This window comes from Hemitrygon akajei, chromosome 6, assembly GCF_048418815.1.
Source record: "Hemitrygon akajei chromosome 6, sHemAka1.3, whole genome shotgun sequence".
Taxonomy (NCBI): Eukaryota; Metazoa; Chordata; class Chondrichthyes; order Myliobatiformes; family Dasyatidae; genus Hemitrygon; species Hemitrygon akajei.
The window spans coordinates 177657791-177677452 of NC_133129.1; the positions used below are offsets into that span (position 1 = coordinate 177657791).

At 40.9% G+C, this 19662-nt stretch overlaps 1 protein-coding gene across 2 annotated transcripts in view; it reads right to left on the minus strand.

The window, feature by feature from the left end:
* tcp11l1 (t-complex 11, testis-specific-like 1) overlaps positions 1-19662 on the minus strand; it is a 47652-nt gene that overhangs the window by 14931 nt on the left and 13059 nt on the right. For both annotated transcript variants that reach the window (XM_073049823.1, XM_073049824.1), the window contains 6 exons: positions 16115-16224; positions 13980-14180; positions 12461-12593; positions 11194-11314; positions 6024-6244; positions 1082-1218 (listed from right to left, as the gene is read on the minus strand). In XM_073049823.1, coding sequence (XP_072905924.1) covers positions 1082-1218; positions 6024-6244; positions 11194-11314; positions 12461-12593; positions 13980-14133 — 766 coding nt within the window. In that variant the 5' untranslated portion in view covers positions 14134-14180; positions 16115-16224. The remainder of the gene's footprint in view (positions 1-1081; positions 1219-6023; positions 6245-11193; positions 11315-12460; positions 12594-13979; positions 14181-16114; positions 16225-19662) is intronic.

Consider the following 19662-nt stretch of genomic DNA (forward strand, 5'->3'; position numbering starts at 1 on the left):
AAGATGTCATTAAGCTGGAAAGAGTGCAGAAAAGATTTGCAAGGATGTGGCTGCAGTTGGAGGGCTTGAGTTACAAAGAGAGGCAGGATAGACTGTGGTTTTTAGCCTGGAAAATAGGAGACTGAGGGATGGCCTTACATAAGGAGTGTATATAACATCATAAAGGGCAGAGACAAGGTAAATGGTCACAGTGTTTTTCCTAGGGTAGGGGAGTCCAAAACTAAAGGATGCAGATTTAAGGCAAGAAGGAAGAGAAATAAAGCGGACCTGAGGGATACAGGCCAAATGAAGGCATGTGGAACTAGCAATTTGGTCAGCAGGGATGGGTTGGGCCAAAGGGCCTCTTTCCTTGCTGTATAACTCAATGATTCTAAGCTATAAAACCAAACTGGTTAAATATAAAGTAAATTAAATCAGGTCAGAGACTCTAACAAACATAGGATTTTTTTCTTCAGCAATATTATAAGCAGTGTCAATAGAATAACATATGATCTTAGCACACCATTATTATTGACTTATCCTGGTTTTAGTTACTGACTGAGATAGAGAACTAGCGAGGAATATTTTTAAACAACGTAACTGGATTAAGAAAGATACATTCTACCTAAAAAGGCACACCACGGTTATAATCAAAATCAACTGATTTACCCATATTCTCTCTACTGATGTGACCACTGTTTATGTTATTCTTCCATTTTAGTAAATTCAGTCTTTAGGTAGCGTAGAGGTTAGCACCCGCTGTCTGTAAGGAGTTTGTACATTCTCCCCATGACTGAATTGGTTTCCCCAGGTGCTCCAGATTCCTCCCATATTTCAAAGATGTACAAGGTAGGGTTAGTAAGTTGAGGGCATGCTATGCTGGTGCCAGAAGTATGGTGACAGTTGCAGGCTACCTCTAGCACATCCTCTAACTGAGTTGGCTGTTGATGCAAACGACACATTTCACTGTACTTTTCGATGTTTCAGCGTACATGTGACATATAAAGCAAATCTCTTTTTAGTTACACATAGATAACAAGTGAAGTCTAAAAACATCAAACTGTCTAGGTAATATGACTGTAAAATAACTCTTCATTCTCACCACGTTGCTTATCAAGGAATTCCTGGAAACATTTTCGCTCGTAATCAACAGACTGCTTCATTAAGTGTGGTCGACTGCGGCTAATGGTAACATTCACCATGTCGAGCTTCATTAAGTCCAGCACAGCAAAAATCTCCCTATCAATAGAGAATACATGCTGAGAATAACTCATGCTTTGTTTTGAGTCATAGAAAAATACAGCACAGAAACAGGCCCTTCAGCCCATCTAGATCATGCTGAACCAATTAAACAGCCTACTCCCATCGACCTGCACCTGGACCATACCTCTACCATCCAAACTTCTCTTAAATGCTAAAATCAAGCTTGCATGTACCACTTGCGCTGGCTCCCTATTCCACACTCTCCCAACCCTCTGAGTGAAGAAAATTGCTTTAGTAAATTTCCATGCTCCCTCTAGGGTATTCATATCCTTTTTATTCCAGCTGTGGTTTAACCATTGATTATAAAAGTTCAATTAAATCTCTGTTTTATTTGATGAAGCCAGCCTAAGACCATAAGGCATAGGACCAGAATTAGCCTATTCGGCCCATTCAATGTGTTCCACCATGGCAGATTTATTATCACTCTCAACCAACGTCTCTCTAAGGTAGATAGGTGGGGGGTGGGGGGTTTTGTGTGTGTGTGTGTGTGTGTGTGTGTGTGTGTGTGCGTATACATCTTTTGCTATTAGCTCACAAAGGAATTTAAACTGTTCACAAAAGGTTGTCACACTCTACCTCATCGGCATGTTAAGTATTTTTTTTGTGTGCCATACTCTGCCAGAGCCTCGGCAATCACTTTGTTTTCCAAGTGGTTGTCTTGGAGGAATGATTCTGTGAGTGGTCCCCCACGTCCTTTTCACAGTGCAATGTTTTTTTTTTACAAGGCCGAGTTGTGAGCTTGACACTCAACCCGGCACAGATGGAAAGCGTGTCCGGGAGCAGCCCAACTGGATTCGAACTCGGGAACCTTCTCTCCAGAGTCCAGTGCTGATGTCACTGCACCATGTTAAGTATACAGTGCCTATAATAAGTATTCACACCCTTTGAAGTTTTTATGTTATATTGTTATACAACATTGAATCACAGTGGATTTAATTTGGCTTTTTTTGACACTGATCAACAGAAAACGACTCTTTCATGTCAAAGTGAAAACAGATCTCCACAAAGTGATCTAAATTAATTACAAATATAAAACACAAAATAATTGATTGCGTAAGTATTCACACCCTTTAATATGACACAACAAATCATCACAGGTGCAGCCAACTGGTTTTAGAAGTCACATAATTAGATAAATGGAGATCACTGTGTGCAGACAACATGTTTCAATTAATTGTAGTAAATATGCATCTGCATCTGGAAGGTCCAACTGCTGGTGAGTCTGTATCCTGGCAAAAACTACACCAAGAAGACTAACAAATATGCCAAGCAACTCCATGGAAAGGTTATTGAAAAGCACAGGTCAGGAGATGGATACAAGAAAATTTCCAAATTACTGAATATCCCTTGCAATACAATTAAGTCAATCATCAAGAAATGGAAAAAATATGGAAGAGCTGAAAATGTGCCTAGAGCAGGCTATCCTCAAAAACTAAGTGACAGTGCAAGAAGGGGACTAGTGAGGGAGGCCACCAGAGAACTATGACAACTCTACAAGCTTCAGCAGCTGAGATGGGAGACACTGCGCATCCAAGCTTGTTTAGGTGTTTCACCAGTCACAAACGTTATGGGACAGTGGCAAAGAGAACGCTAACAATGAAAAAAACTCACAAGAAATCTCAGCTAGAGTTTGCCAGGCAAAATGTATGGTGTCTACTTTTATCAGAAAATTGGAACTATTGGGAGAAGAATGTTCTCATACTTTCTCTGTGATGCGTGGAAAGTATGGCACTCTCGTTCACAGACAGTGATTTGAAAGAGTACGGCTTATACCTACAGTCACTGAAGAAGGATTTTCAGAACAATTCAAGGATTTGAGCATTCTGGAAATTCTGGACTGGGTAATTAACCCATTTCTTTGCAAGGTGATAGAAAAAAAACAGAACTTGCATATAAAGCTTCCTGGTCTTTGAAGAGAGCAAAACTGCTCTTCATTGCATTTCCATCTTCCTACCTTGTTGAAAGAGGTTTCAGTGCAGTGAACCACATACTCACAAAAAAAACAGAAACCGCTTGTTATGTGTGGGAACTTCAGGTTTTTGCTGTCACAACTTAACCGGATATTTCAACAATTGCTAACAACCATCAAGCTCATGGATTACATTGATATCAAAGCTGCTGTACAGCGCACAGGTACTGTGTAAGCTAGGTTTAAAGACAAATAAAAAGCAGAATCATTTTTCTCATGTTAGCACATGGTAGACATGATTTTACACTAATGGGGCACCAGAAAGTACATTGTGCCTAAGACGGGCGTTGGCAGATATAAAGGTGCTTTTGGGAGGGGGTGTTGGCAAGTATGAAAGTGCTTTGGGGGGCGTTGGGCTAAAAAAGTTCAGGAAACACTGATCTAGACTATTCAATAATTTCAATGAGATCCCCATTCATTCTTCTAAACTACAGTGAGTACAAGCCAGAGACATCAAATGCTCCTACACAATAATTTTCTCAAACTGCCCTACAATGATCAAGGCAATTATCTACACATTAAATAACCTTTAACCTTCTTGGCAGAATGACACAATTTCTTATATATTGCTACATTTTATGTATTTACTGCTTCAGATCTTCAGACGTACAGGTTTCCCCCGCAATCTGAAGGAAGAGCGTTCCTATGAAACCGTTTGTAAACCGAAATGTCGTAAAGCGAAGAAGCAATTACCATTAATTTATATGGGGAAAAATTTTGAGCATTCCCAGACCCAAAAAATAACCTACCAAATCATACCAAATAACACATAAAACCTAAAATAACATTAACATATAGTTAAAGCAGGAATGATATGATAAATATACACCCTATATAAAGTAGAAATATTGTATGTAAGGTGTATGGACAGGAGGAAGAGTATAGGAAACTGATACAGGACTTTGTGATATGGTGCAACTCAAACTACCTGCGTCTCAATATCACCAAGATCAAGGAGATGGTGGTGGACTTTAGGAGATCTAGGCCTCATATGGAGCCAGTGATCATTAATGGAGAATGTGTGGAGCAGGTTAAGACCTACAAGTATCTGGGAGTACAGTTAGACGAGAAGCTAGACTGGACTGCCAACACAGATGCCTTGTGCAGGAAGGCACAGAGTCGACTGTACTTCCTTAGAAGGTTGGCATCATTCAATGTTTGTAGTGAGATGCTGAAGATGTTCTATAGGTCAGTTGTGGAGAGCGCCCTCTTCTTTGTGGTGGCGTGTTGGGGAGGCAGCATTAAGAAGAGGGACGCCTCACGTCTTAATAAGCTGGTAAGGAAGGCGGGCTCTGTCGTGGGCAAAGTACTGGAGAGTATAACATCGGTAGCAGAGCGAAGGGCGCTGAGTAGGCTACAGTCAATTATGGAAAACCCTGAACATCCTCTACATAGCACCATCCAGAGACAGAGAAGCAGTTTCAGCGACAGGTTGCTATCGATGCAATGCTCCTCAGACAGGATGAAGAGATCAATACTCCCCAATGCCATTCGGCTTTACAATTCAACCGCCAGGAGTAAGATATGTTAAAGTGCCGGGGTTAGGACTCAATGTACTTAAGTAAACTACTTAAGAACTTTTTAAAAGCTATTATTAATGCTTTTTGAGAGGGTGATTTTAGATGCATATCATATTTTTACTGAGTTAAGTATTGTATGTAATTAGTTTTGCTACAATAAGTGTATGGGACATTGGAAAAAATGTTGAATTTCCCCATGGGGATGAATAAAGTATCTATCTATCTATCTATCTAGTTTAACTTATCAAAATCGGGAAGACAATGAGGCTGTCAATTTGGAGAAAAAAAATTGGCATGTACACACGTGCATACGCACGTACACACATACGCAAAGAACTGCCCACACAAGGTTTTACGGTCATTGTAGTCTTTCTCAGGGTAAACACACGTATAAAGCAGGCGTGTTTTTTTCGTAAAAGCGAAAATACTCTTTGGTTAGCAAAAACAGGTACTAATGTAGGTCTTTCGTAACAGCAAGTTGTCGTAAAGCGAATGTTCAAAAAACGGGGGACACCTGTCCTCATGCCCAAGTCTCTTTGTTCCTGTGGTCCCGTTAGTCATTATTGTTTCTACTTTGCCTCAGTGGCATACTGCATCACTTCACAGTTTTAGACATTAAATTTCAACAGCGAAGTCTCTCCATAACATCAGCTATATAATGGCCTCTTATGGTGTTAAAATCTTCCTCAATTTTTGCCAATACTTCCAGGTTTTGTGTCACTTTCAAATTTTTGCAGAATCATGTACAAATCAAAAGCAATAGCTTCAGAAATAGAATCTAATCAATAAATCAAAATACTTTGCACCTACTTTCCTTCCAGAAATCAAAACAAAGCATTAAGTTAATTAAGTTCTTGGATGACAAAATAAATCAGCCATGTTGACTGGCAGAGCAGATTCAATGGCCAAATAGCCTAATTTTGATCCTATGCCTTGTGGTTCTATGGTCTAACTCTGGTATATGAACATACGACCATAATGCGTTGGCCAAATGTAGTTGAGATTGCAACAGTTAATCAAACGAGAGACCATATTATACAGTTGATTAAGTTGTCAGAATAGGTAGATAAATGAAAGTTCTTAAGTTCCTTCCTCAATTGCAGCAACTTTTAGTTTTCATGTTTGTGGGCGGGGGGAGAGGGGTTCACCATGAGAGGAGTGAAGAAGAACAAAAAGGTAGAAAGGATGATATATTACATTGCAGATTTCACTTTGTTACTAATAATCAAAATAAAAACAAGATACACTAGGAAGTTCAGACGTTATTACTGAATCTTAGTATATAATCTTGCCTGAATAGTGGCACCACGTCAGAGACGTCTCTGAGGAGCTTGATGTCATCATCCCTGATAGGGGCGCAGAGTGTTCCCATCATCCCAATGATGAATTCAGCCAGCTTTGGGATGTTCAATGCTCCGTTCTCAGCCTCCTGTTTTATGAGGTCCAGATCCAGAACTTCATTGATTTGGTTCCTCAGCCTGGTATGACCAGGCAGCAAAAATGACAGCAGAGTCTAAAAGATAACAGTGCTATCAGAAACTAGATGGAAACATCAGCAACATCCAAACAGTTCCAAAGTGAATGTAACAACCTATCCCAAAATATTCCCAAAAGACATGGGTATACCACAGGCATGGTCCATTTATGCACAAATCTACATGTTCAAGTGGCACCTTTAGCTACCAGAATAGATGTTTTATAAATCATGTCATCCACAGTAAAGTCCTCTGAAGTTTGCCTACTACTGCAGTAGGTCTACAACGGGTGCAATCTCACTGGCTCTTCACTTGCTCTAATCTCTTCACTTAAGGTTGTGTGGCTTAGCACAGCTCAGATACTATTTATAAGTTCACTGATGACACAACTGTTTTTGGCAGAATTTCGGGTGGTAACATGGAGGTGTACAGTAATGAGAAAGCTCAGCTGGTTGAGTGGTGTCTCAACAACAACCTTGCAATCAATGTCAGCAAGATCAAGGAAATTGATTGTGGATTTCAGGAAGGGGAAGTTGAGGGAACACATACCAGTCCTCGTTTAGGGGTCAACTATGGAAATAGCGAGCAGCTTCAAGTTCCTGAGTGTCAACATCTCTGAAGATCTATGCTGGGCCCAACATATTGATGCAATCATGAAGACAACACTCTAATGGCTATAATTCATGAGACATTTGAGGAAATTTTGTATAGCAGCAAAGATGCTAACAAATTTCTTCTGATGTACCATGGAGAGCATTCCGTTAGTTGGATCACAGCCTGGTATGGAGACGTCAATGATCAAAACAAGGTGGAGAGGGAGTAGACTCAGTCAGCTCCATCATGGGCACAATCTTTCCACCACTGCGGACATTTTCAAAAGTGGCATCCAGGGCACTCTCCATCCAGACATGCCCTCTTCTCATTACTACTATCAGGGAGGTGGTATAGGAGCCTGAAGAGAGACACTCAAAATTTTAGGAACAGTTTCCTTCCCTCTGCCAATAGATTTCGGAATGGTCCATGAACACTATCTTGCTATTCTGTTTTTGCACTATTTATTTTTAGTAATGTATAGTAACTTTTTTTATGTCTTCCACTGTACTGTTGCCTCAAAACAAATTTCTCAACATAGGTCAATGATAACAAATCTGATTCTGATCATTAAGACGAGAGCAATGTGTAAAGGAATATCAAGGGAATGGTTCTTAAGGGTGTCACAGCCAGGGATGGTAGTGGGGATAAGCTCCCACAACTTATAAAGTGCTCCAAATGGCGTGCATCTCTAACAGCCTCTGACATCAGGTCCACCTCTTGGCCTTCACATGTGGCTTAGCTACTAGGCCCAGCAGAACTGTTTCTACTACCAAGAGAAGGGGCAAAGGTGGACCACTGGCGCCTCAAAACCAGTTGCTTCGGGCAGTTGGGGCTCATCAGCCTTGGTTGGCAACCCACCTAGGAGAAGGAAAACTGATTTTAAACCTCTGCTGCCTTCCAGCCATACCCACCCATGGGAAAGGCTTCGGGAGTAAACCCCAAGGAAGAAATCTGGAGCCAGGGTCCCTAAGGCAGTTTGATGTTGTTTACAACTTCACTCTGGCAACCTCTGCGATGATACTGATGCCAAGCTGTATCGGCACTTGCCCTTCCCCTGGACTACATCAGTGACGTGGAGAGGGGTAACCTGCTATATGGGCAACAGTCAGTTCTTCAAAACTTCCTGCCAAGGCTTGTGCCCTGGAGAGGACACAGTTCACCAGGGGTGCAAACCCATGATCCTCTGGGATCAACAGCTGCCTACTACTATCAAAGGAATAGTCAATGTATATGTAAACCTCAACCCCAACTTCACATGAAGGATGTGACTGTACTGGAGAGGGAGCAAAGAGAATTCACCAGGATTGGAGTATTACAATTTATTTAATTGGAGATTCAGCATGGTAACATGCCCTTCTGGCCCAATGGTCCATGCTGCCCAATTACATACATGTGACCAATTATCCTACTAACCTGTACATCTTTGGAATGTGGAAGGAAACTGGAGCACCTGGAGGAAACCCACTCGGACATGGGGACTATGTACAAACTCCTTACAGGCAGGAGCTTTTAAGGAGACTGGATAGGTTAGATTTGTTTTCCCTGGAACAGAGAAAATTGGGGATGACATAGGGGTAATATATACAATTATGTGGGGTTGATAGTAAAAATGTTTTTTTCCCCCCATGGTGGTGGTATCGAAGACCAGAGAGCACAGGTTTAAGGTGAGAGGTGGAAGCTTAAGAGGGGATCTTTGGGGTGGGGGGGGGCAGGGGAATTTATTTTTCCATACACAGTCTAGAATACTCTGCCTTAAGAAGTGGTAGAAGCAGGTACTCCGACAACATTTAAGAAACATCTGGCTAAGTACCTGAGCCATCATGGCAACAAAAGCTACAGACATAATGCAAGTAACGCCAGATTAATGTGGGCTGGCCTCTCCTATCGGTGCTGCTCTCTAGTGTTCACTTGGTTGAAGACAAGCTGGATTGTGTTCATCTGCAGCTGCACTAGCGCAGGATAAGGAACTGTTGCATGCTTGTTCTTGCTGAGATACTGCTCCAGAACACCCCATGCACAATCAGTCTACAGACCATGACACTCAGGGACTTCGGCTAAAACTCCTAACTACTTCATTAATCAAACTTTTTCTGGTAAATGATCACTGTAATCAATAACCTGCAACTTCCATTCAGAGTTGAGCTTTTGAACCGCCTGTACAACCTAGCATTTTTGCTGTGTTAACTGAAGTTTCAAAGGTGCAGGATGGTTGCCGCATGGTGTGCATGGGCCAAATTGAAGTGGCTTGGTCCGGGCACGAGAGTGGGAATGAGCTAATATTTGGCCATGGCTGCAGTGGATTTGGATTCCAAGGCGAGGCAAATGGAGATGGAGCCCAGGCCCAAGACCGAGCTGAATTGGAAAGATTGGATAAGGGCTGAATCGAGATGGTGGGGTACGTAATGAAGTGGCAGGGTTCAGGTCCCAGAGCAAGGAATAACTTGAGGTTTGTAAAGTTTAAGCACTGTGCCACATTGAAAAGGTCAGGGCGTCAGGGCCAGAGGCAAAGGACAGGCCAGTTCAGCTCGCTGCTACGTGAAGTTTACTGGTCTCTGCGCAGAACTGAGGCTGTGGCCTGTAACTAATGGGCTCCTGAATTGGCTGCTGGCTTTGTGTCTGTAGACACACTTTTGTGAACTTCAGTACTGAATGTTATTTGCTTACTTTTATTGTTTACACGATTTGGGGTTTTTTTCTGCACACTGCATGTATGATGGGCTTTTTTTTTTAAATGGGCTCTATTGGATTTCTTTGTTTTGTGGCTGTCTGTAAGGAGACAAATCTCAAGGTTGTATATAGCAAACATACTTTGATATTAAATGTACTTTGAGCTTTTGAACCTTGGCCCTGCAGGATTGCTGCTTCGTTTGGCTGTTTACATCTGTATGGTTGAATGGCAATTAAACTTGTACGGTGGGCAGCATGGACATGTTTCTGTGCTGAATGACTGTGGCTTTTATACTACTCAAGTAGCCACACCATGGTAATAAAGTTAAATATATTTCCTGCATTTCGTACTGCTGCAATAAAACAGAAGTGAGTATGCAAGCTGTTCAATTTAATATTCAAAATACTCTTGATATTATAGACACTTGTGGATAGATAAAAATTACATTACAAAGATAGTCAACAAAATTCAATAATCTGTTTACTCTTAAGTGTTAAGTACAACAACTTGGGTGATGCAGTGAATACCAGTCTGGACAGAAGATGGACATGAATCAACTTTTTTTCTAAATTATATGATATGATAAATTCAATTACAATGATTTATAAATCATACACTCACTTGTACAGTTCTAACAATATTTATATGTATGATTATCATGACAAATGTTTTTAAAAAGCTTACAATAATGGCTACTGCTTGGTGTGCAAGCTACCTCTCATCTCTGCTTCTCTGCCTCACTCCAGATTCTACCTCCAGAAGGCAGGGTAGGCTGTGTATTAGGCCACACATACTGTATGGTTACAGCCAAGTACTGGTAGGAATCTGTGGACTGCTTGCTATTCCCTATTAAAGCATTAAACTATTTGCAAGTGTGTAAGTGACCAATATACAACAGGAAATTCAATCACTAACCTTACAGCATCACTACCAACACAATGATGGTATCAGACAAGAGACATGGTGTTCAGCTTCCATTGCAGCAGCTTGTGAAATTTGGAAGTTTAGTGAGAACACAGTAACGTCTACCAATTGTTTCAAAAAAACCCAGCTGATTTCCTACTGGAGTATGAGAAAAAAAATCTGCAAACTCACTTCTGCACTGGAGTGACACTTAGACCATAAGACAAAGGAGCAGAATTAGGCCATTTGGCTGATCAAATCCGCTCCATCATCCCATCATGGCTGATTTGATAGTCCTCTCAGCCCCATTCTCCTGCCTTCTGCCCGTAACCTTTGATGCTATGACTAATCAAGAACTGCTTTAAATATACCCAATGATTTGCTCTCCACAGCTGTCTGTGGCAATGAATTCCACAAATTCACCATCCTCCAGCTACAGAAATAACTCATGTCTGTTCTAAATGGTTGTCCCTCTATCCTGAGGCTTTATCTTCTGTTCTTAGACAGCCCCACTACAGGAAACATCCTCTCCACACCCACTCCATAGTGGCCTTTCAATATTTGATAGGTTTCAATAGCTTAATGTAGAATATGTCATCTTCTGGAGACGGGAGGTTGGCACATCATGGGCTGAAGAGACTGTACTGTGCTATAATGTTGTGTTCTAAAACAGCCCACCATCACCATCTCCTCATGATTGTCAATGGGACTGCTGTAACTAACTATTTCAAAATAAAATATTAAACAAAGGAATTAGAGTCTTCAAATGAAATCGGATGGGGGATCTGGTGGGGGTCCACAATAATCCTGAAGATATCTTACCTCTTTAATCTCACCTAGAAGCTTGATTGCATGGTCGTAAACTGGTGGATCCTCATTTAGCTGAGCTTCTAAACAATCCCAAAAAGCTTTCTTCACAATTCCTTCAATTGTCTTCTGAAAACTGTTGACATGACGCCAATTGTAGATTAGTTATACAGTCACTCTTAACTTCAATGCACAAATATTTTTATGTACCATAGGTGTCATTTTTGATGCTGTTATTCTACCGTGGACCCTCCATTGATCAGGGTCGACCACGAATGTTGCGTCCTAGCTGTCTATACAAGCCACGGCAGTGCAATATGTGTTATCCATGCAGCAGACTCCCCCTCTCCGCGCAGCTGATGAATCCAAAGGAAAGGCAGAGACCGACACAGTTTGGCATCAGCAGCATCACAAGTGTTGTCAGCACTGAACTCAACGTAGGACTGCCCTAGGGACACCAACTCTGGGTTTTTCCTTGGGATTTAATCCCGGTCTTCCTCATGAGTGGGTATAGCTGCAAGGCATTGAAGGTCTGACATCAAAGTTTTCATTCTCCTAGATGTTCAGCCAACCACAGCTGACAAGCCCTATCTGCCCAAAGCAGCAGTAACCCACCTTTACCCATTCTCCTGTCTGTAGAAATAATTCCACCAGGCTTAGTAGCTAAGCCACACATGAAAGCCAGGATCTGGACTGGTCAGAGACCATAGAGATAGTGGGAGCTTATCCTCACAACTACACCCTGGCTATGGCAAGCTTAAGGAACTTATTCTCCAAGTTCTATATTAAAGGCTATCTTGATTAATTAATTACAAAAGCTACTCATCTATCTGTCCCTTTTGCAGACTTTTATAATCTCTTTAATATAGAAAGAGAGTCCAGGTCCCTTCTGTCATAGGCAGTCCCTCAGATTCAGGTTGACTTAGGTTTCAAAATGATTTTGCGGAACTGGAGGAGACTGTTGAGGCTAGAGTGGATAAAACACAGCCTTCCATGAATGAACCAGGTTGTGCGTGGCAGGGCAAGTGAGGCAAAAGGATAGTATGTGAACTTAGAAATTAAGTCACAGTGACCTACAAAGAGAAAAGCTCAGCTTGCCCAGAACTAAGCTTTGACTGATTTCACTAAGGCAAATAAAAATATTGGCATTTAGCATTGAGACTAAATGAAGGATCAGAATCTGATCTTGATTGCAAAGCAACAGATGTATTAACGAGAATAAAAAGTACAAAGGTTCAAAAGCTAAAACAATAAACACTACTATTCTGTTCAAGAAACATACCTGTTCTCTGGTAGGTCCCGCTTTTTGATTTCAAAGCTTTCATTAACTACTATCTCATGGGCTAGAGCCATGTTATAAATGCCCTTTTCTGTCTCAATTAGCTCCTCTACAGATGCCAGGCTAGGAGAAACAGCTGGAATCACAAGAAAAATTATGTCATGACACGTTCATACTTCAATATATCCTTGACCTTTGCATAAATGTGCAGGATGATAGCCGGCACTAACATCACTTCTCAGTACTGGATTTCAAGGTCAGATCTGATGTGACTATCTGAAACAAGAATCAATCATTGAATTGTAGAAATCAGCAGAATAAAAGTCAGTTCTGTTAATTAAACATCTAACCAAATCCGAATCAGATGGACAACCATATAACCATATAGTTTGTCTCCCCTTGCACAGAAATCCTTTTAATAAGAAGTGTGAATTAAATATTATAAGCATTCCATTATTAAATGTTTATGATTGGAACATTCTCATATCCTAGCTGAGGATTGACAATTCTATTAAACAGTCAATTAAATGTAAAGAGAATGTACTCATTAAAATATATAAACTACAATTTATTCCAGCATTACCACATTGTTATTTCAATGTTATCCCCCCCATTACAATATGTATTATTCACTGTTAAAAAACATTGCCTTGTTTTATATATATATGTTGCTGGCACATGCACTATCTGAATCTCCAGTGAGAATTCTCTCATGAAGACTTCCTGAATCTTCATTACTAAGGTGCTGCCACTGTCACCCCAGAATGGCTAGGGCACGTGCATGAGAGAGGAAAACCCTTGCTACCTCTGGCATTCAGAAATATTCAAAACTAATGAAACCAGTAATTTAATTTTTTTTACAATATTAAGAAACAAAAGCACAAAATGTTCATTGCAAAAAATATAAATTATTGATTTTCAATTATTGTGTAATTATCAAAACCACAGGCAATTTGCAATTTTTAGATTGAGTTTTTAAATGGCACTGCTGATCTGCCTGTACAAATCTTAAATCACGTTACTCCTATAAGATGATTAAGCATTTTCCTCTTTGTGGTTCAAAATCCGAAGTGATTCAATACACCATTGATCTTAATAAATCTTTTAATGTAGCTATTTCTATTAACTCTGCTATGGACAGTCCCAAACCTTGCTGAGAAAAGAAGGTTGGGCATTGGGCTAGCAACCTCATCCTGTAATAATCCAGAGGTACAGGAACACCAACAGAAGCTCATCTTTGAGAGACAAAAGATTTTCAAAGATGGGTTACAGTTGGGAACAATTTGAAAGATGGGTCCAGGAGAGAGGACTCTGACAAGCCGCTATCGGTGGCTTATGACCTATTGGGGTGGCGGGCTATGAAGAAAAAGAATTTCTGAGTTAGTACTTTGGAATTTGCAGAGCAGTTCACAAAGAGAGGAAAAGTGAAATACATCATAACAAATCACATCAATAATTTTGCCACATTTCATAACTCTGATCCTGCGCTTGGGCATATGAAGATGTATAATTACAAACTTACAACGAACAGTGCTTTCTCTGTGGGAGATTTCAGTCCCTTGGCTTTTTTGATGATGTAGATTTTCAGCTTCTGAATCATCCTGCCTGCTATGATGTGTACTCATGGGTTTTTCTTCCCCGTCACCTTCTTGTGGTTTCTCTGGCTCCTTTGGCATGTTTGAAGTGCTTCAACAATACTCGACACAGATTTTTGACTTTGAACCTGTAAAAGACAGTGGCCTTGAGCTCTGCTGATTTTAATTTCTGCTTGGCATTGGGGACTTACAAAAATCCCCAGTGAGATATTCCACACAGAAATGAGATTCCTTTGGTATCCATGAAATTAACCACTTGGACTTGTGAACTATTTCAGTGATATGATTACCAATGTCATAAAACTTAATTTTCATAGGCTCAGCCAAAATGGTTGCAAAAGTTTTTCAATAAGTTGTGTAATAATAACCTTTAAAAAAATTTCCAACTATACTTTTGCAAATGAGTCATAATCCAACAGGAAATTACAATTGCAATTACAGAAATGGCACAGGAAGATGGAGCACCAAGGGAACCCCATGCAGTCACAGGGAGAATGCGCAAATTCTGTACAGACAGCACCAGAGTGAGCCTAAGCTTCTGGTGGAGTGAGGCAGTAACTCTACTATCTGTGCCAGTGGGCCAGTCTCAGTTGAATAATTTTTCTAATCTGAGAACTGTTAAACTTCTATTTTTAACCTATTCACCATCATTACCATAGCAACAAGTGAAGACAGATGAAAGATGAAAGGCAAGCTTTCTGCCATCAGAAGCTACCCTTTATGAATCCTAATTGGCTTCATAAATATTTCCCCAGAGAAAGCGAATGTTTAGAATTCTCCAACATAAGAGTGCTGCAGAGATTCAGTCACTGAATAGATTGGTGTACGTTATACCAATCAAAGTTTATAGGATTAGAGCAGGAAACTGAGGTAAAAGGTCAGACATGCTCTGAAAGAACAGTGATGCAGGCATGACAGGCTCCTGCTTTTATTTCCTATATTCACCAACATTTTACTAATTGTATGCTCATGAAAGACTTCTGGGCTATGTTTTATGTATTCCACAGGTCTACTTTCATTCCTTCTTTGGGGTCAGTGTGGACATAGTGGAGGATTACAAATACCTGGGGATACGAATGGACAATAAACTGGACTGGTCAAAGAACACTGAGGCTATCTAAAGAAGGGTCAGAGCCATCTCTATTTCCTGAGGAGACTGAGGTCCTTTAACATCTGCTGGACGATGCTGAGGATGTTCTACGAGTCTGTGGTGGCCAGTGCTATCATGTTTGCTGTTGTGTGCTGGGGCAGCAGACACCAACAGAATCAACAAACTCATTCGCAAGGCCAGTGATGTTGTGGTGGTGGAACTGGACTCTCTGACGGTGGTGTCTGAAAAGAGGAAGCTGTCCAAGTTGCATGCCATCTTGGACAATGACTCCTATCCACTCTATAATGTACTGGTTAGGCACAGGAGGACATTCAGCCAGAGACTCATTCCACCGAGATGTAACACTGAGCATCACAGGAAGTCATTCCTACCTGTGGCCATCAAACTTTACAACTCCTCCCTCGGAGTGTCAGACACCCTGAGCCAATAGGCTAGTCCTGGACTTATTTCCACTTGGCATGATTCACATTATTATTTAATAATTTATGGTTTTATATTGCTATATTTCTTCACTATTCTTGGTTGGTGTGTCTGTAACAAAACCCAATTTCCCTCAGGATCAATAAAGTATGTCTGTCTGTCTTTGCCTCTTCCCTTTATCCTTCATTTAAACCCCTACTATATTTTTACCACCTCCTCTGTCTCATTTTCATCTCAATATCTTTATCATCCAGGGAACTCCTGGATGCTATATATGCCCTTCATCTAACAGTGCCTTTTTTATACTGAGTCCATCACCTCGTTAAAAGATTTTTGTCGTTCAGTTACTGCTTGGACTACCAATATTTGATTCCATTCCACTTGCCAATTCACTTTGTTATGGAAACTAGGCCTTTTCAAGTTAAGCACTACAACACTTGACTGACTTATATAATATTCCATTATTATTCTAAATTTAATATTGTGATTAGCATTCCCCAAATGCTCTGCAGTAAAGCATGCAGCACTTGCCGGACTTCATTCCCCTGGATCCAGCACTGCTTCTTTTCTCATTGAGATGGAAGTACACTTATCAAGAATCTTCTCGTGTATACATGCAAAGTACCACAGATAGTGGAAATCTGAAAGACAGAGAGAAAATGCAGCAAATATTCAGTAGGGAGGCATCATTTCTTCAGTGAAAAGATAGTGAGCTAAGTGACTGCCCATCTGTGTAAGATTACTATTGCCATAATCTCCTTCAGCCCTACAATCCTTGTGTCCTCCTAACACTATCATCGAGCTCATCCATATTTCTTTTAAAGATTGGGTGCCAGGATGGTGTAGCGGTGAGTATAATGCTATTACAAATCAGGGCATTGGAGTTCAATCCTGATGTCCTCTGTAAGAAGTTGTACATCAACTCCATGAAATGTGTGGATTTTTCCTCCCATAGTTCACAGATATACTTTTAGTGGGTTAATTGGTCATTGAAAATTGTCATGGTTAGGCCAGGATTAAATCAGTGGGTTGCTAGGGAGTGGCTTGAAAAACCTATTCTGTACTGTATCTTTAAATTTTTTAAAAATTAGAATTATTTGTCATGTGTACATCAAAGAACAAAGTGAAATGTATTGTTTGCATCAAATGTGCTGAGTGCAGCCTGTAAGTGTCACCATACTTCCAGTGCCAAGATCGCATGTTAACAACTTACTGACACTAACCTGTACGTCTTTGCAAGGGAGGAGAAAACCGGAGCACCTGGAGGAAACCCAGGTGGTCATGGGGAGAATGTACAAACCCCTTACAGACAGCAGAGGGAACTGAAGCTTGATCACTGGCTCTGTAAAGCTCTATGCCAACTGCTATGCTAATGTGCCACATCTTTTGCAGCTACTGATAACCGTGCATTTGGCTAATTAAACTCTCAACTCAGAAATTCCCTTCTAAGGTTTGGTGTGAAGTTTTGCATTATAAAATTAAATGTTCCCTGTTAATACACATTACTGTTTATGTAGCTTGGTGATGTTAAAGGGCAATTGGTCGTTAACCATACAAAATTACTTCTACATGAAAAACATTACATTTAACGATTGGTATCATGACAGGAAGTCAGTCCATTTGTGTACAGCAAGATCTCACAAACCACCAAGTGAAAACAGAATCTACATTAGAATTTTGATAGAGAAATAAGCAACAGGCCAAGACGCTAGGAATTAGTCCATTATTTATCTCTGAAATAGAGCCAAGGTCACATCATCCCACAGGTCTAATGTGAACAGCACACCCTCTGTACTCAATTGGACAGTTGCTCTAGATGTTCAATTTTCTAGAGTAGGATATAAGTCAAGTTAAAAGTGCTACTGGCACAGAGAGACTCCCAAAACATATAAATAATAACACACGCAACAAAAAAAATACCAAAACACAACATGGTCCATTTCACCTGTTAAATCCATAGCATTTCAATACAAACGTAGTCCCACTGTCCTCATAACCTTATAATTTCCTTCATTTCAGTGGCATTTCCAGTGCTACAACTGAATCTACCTCATCCACTACAAGCAATATACGCTCAGTGTCCACTTTATTAGGTACACCAGTTTGTTAATGCAAATATCCCAGCAATCATGTGACAGCAACTCAATGCATAAAAGCATGCAGACATGGTCAAGAGGTTCAGTTGTTGTTCTGACCAAATATCAGATGGGGAAGAAATGGGATCTAAGTGACCATGAAATGATTGTTAGTTACAGATGAAGTGATTTGATATCTCAGAAAGGGATGATTTCCTAGTATTTTCATGCACAACAATCCCTAGAGTTTACATAGAAAGGTGCAAAAAGCAAAACAAATAAAATTCAGTCAGTGACAGTTCTGTGGGTGAAAATGAGAGGTCAGAGGAGAACGGGCAGGCTGGTTCAAACTGACAGGAAGACAACAGTAACTCAGATAACCACATTTTACAACAGTGGTGTGCAGAAGAGCATTTCTAAATGCACAACACATCGAAACTTGAAGTGGAAGGGTTACAGCAGCCGACGACCATGAACATACACTCAGTGGCCACTTTATTTGCTATAAGTGGTACCTAATAAAGAGGCCACTAAGTGTATATTAATGACTTAGATGTGAATGTAGGAGGTATGATTTATAAACTTGACATGGAACAATGTTGGATGGTGAATTAGATTGTCTAAAGTTACAGAATAAAAGCTGAAAAGATGTCAGAATGTTGGCATTTGTAATTTAATCCCAAGTGCAAGGTGAAGCCAAATATGACCATAAGATAGAGGAGCAGAAGTCATCCCCACTCCCCTGCTTTCACCCCAAACCCTTTGATGCCCTGGCTAATCAAGAACCTATCTATCTCTGCCTTAAATGCACCCAATGACTTGGTCTCCACAGCCACTCGTGGCAACAAATTCCATAGATGTACCACCCTCTGACTAAAGTAATTTCTCTGCATCTCAGTTCTAAAAGGACGTCCTGAAGTGGTGCCCTCTTGTCCTAGAATCCCCTACCATGGGAAATAACTTGGCCATATCTAATCTGTTCAGGCCTTTTAACAATCGGAATGTTTCTATGAGATCCCCCCCCCCCCCCCATTCTCCTAAACTCCAGGGAATACAGACCAAGAGCTGCCAGATGTTCCTCATACAGTAACCCTTTCATTCCTGGAATCATTCTCGTGAATCTTCTCTGAACCCTCTCCAATGCCAGTATATCCTTTCTAAAATAAGGAGCCCAAAACTGCACACAATACTCCAAGTGTGGTTTCACAAGTGCCTCAACATCACATCCCTGCTCTTATATTCTATGAGATTACATTCCTTGACTTCTCTAGTGCCTTTAACACCATCCAGCCCAAGATCTTAAGGCACAAACTAACGGAGATGGGAGTAGACTCTCACATGGTGGATTGGATAGTGGACTACTTGACAGATAGACCTCAGTATGTACGGTTGGGAGACTGTAGGTCTGACACGGTGGTCAGCAGCACAGGAGCGCCGCAGGGAACCGTACTCTCTCCGGTCCTGTTCACCCTGTACACATCAGACTTCCAATATAACTCGGAGTCCTGCCATGTGCAGCAGTTCGCTGATGACACGGCCATAGTGGGGTGTGTCAGGAATGGACAGGAGGAGGAGTATAGGAAACTGATACAGGACTTTGTGATATGGTGCGACTCAAACTACCTGCGTCTCAATATCACCAAGACCAAGGAGATGGTGGTGGACTATAGGAGATCTAGGCCTCATATGGAGCCAGTGATCATTAATGGAGAATGTGTGGAGCAGGTTAAGACCTACAAGTATCTGGGAGTACAGTTAGACGAGAAGCTAGACTGGACTGCCAACACAGATGCCTTGTGCAGGAAGGCACAGAGTCGATTGTACTTCCTTAGAAGGTTGGCGTCATTCAATGTCTGTAGTGAGATGCTGAAGATGTTCTATAGGTCAGTTGTGGAGAGCGCCCTCTTCTTTGTGGTGGCGTGTTGGGGAGGAAGCATTAAGAAGAGGGACGCCTCACGTCTTAATAAGCTGGTAAGGAAGGCGGGCTCTGTCGTGGGCAAAGTA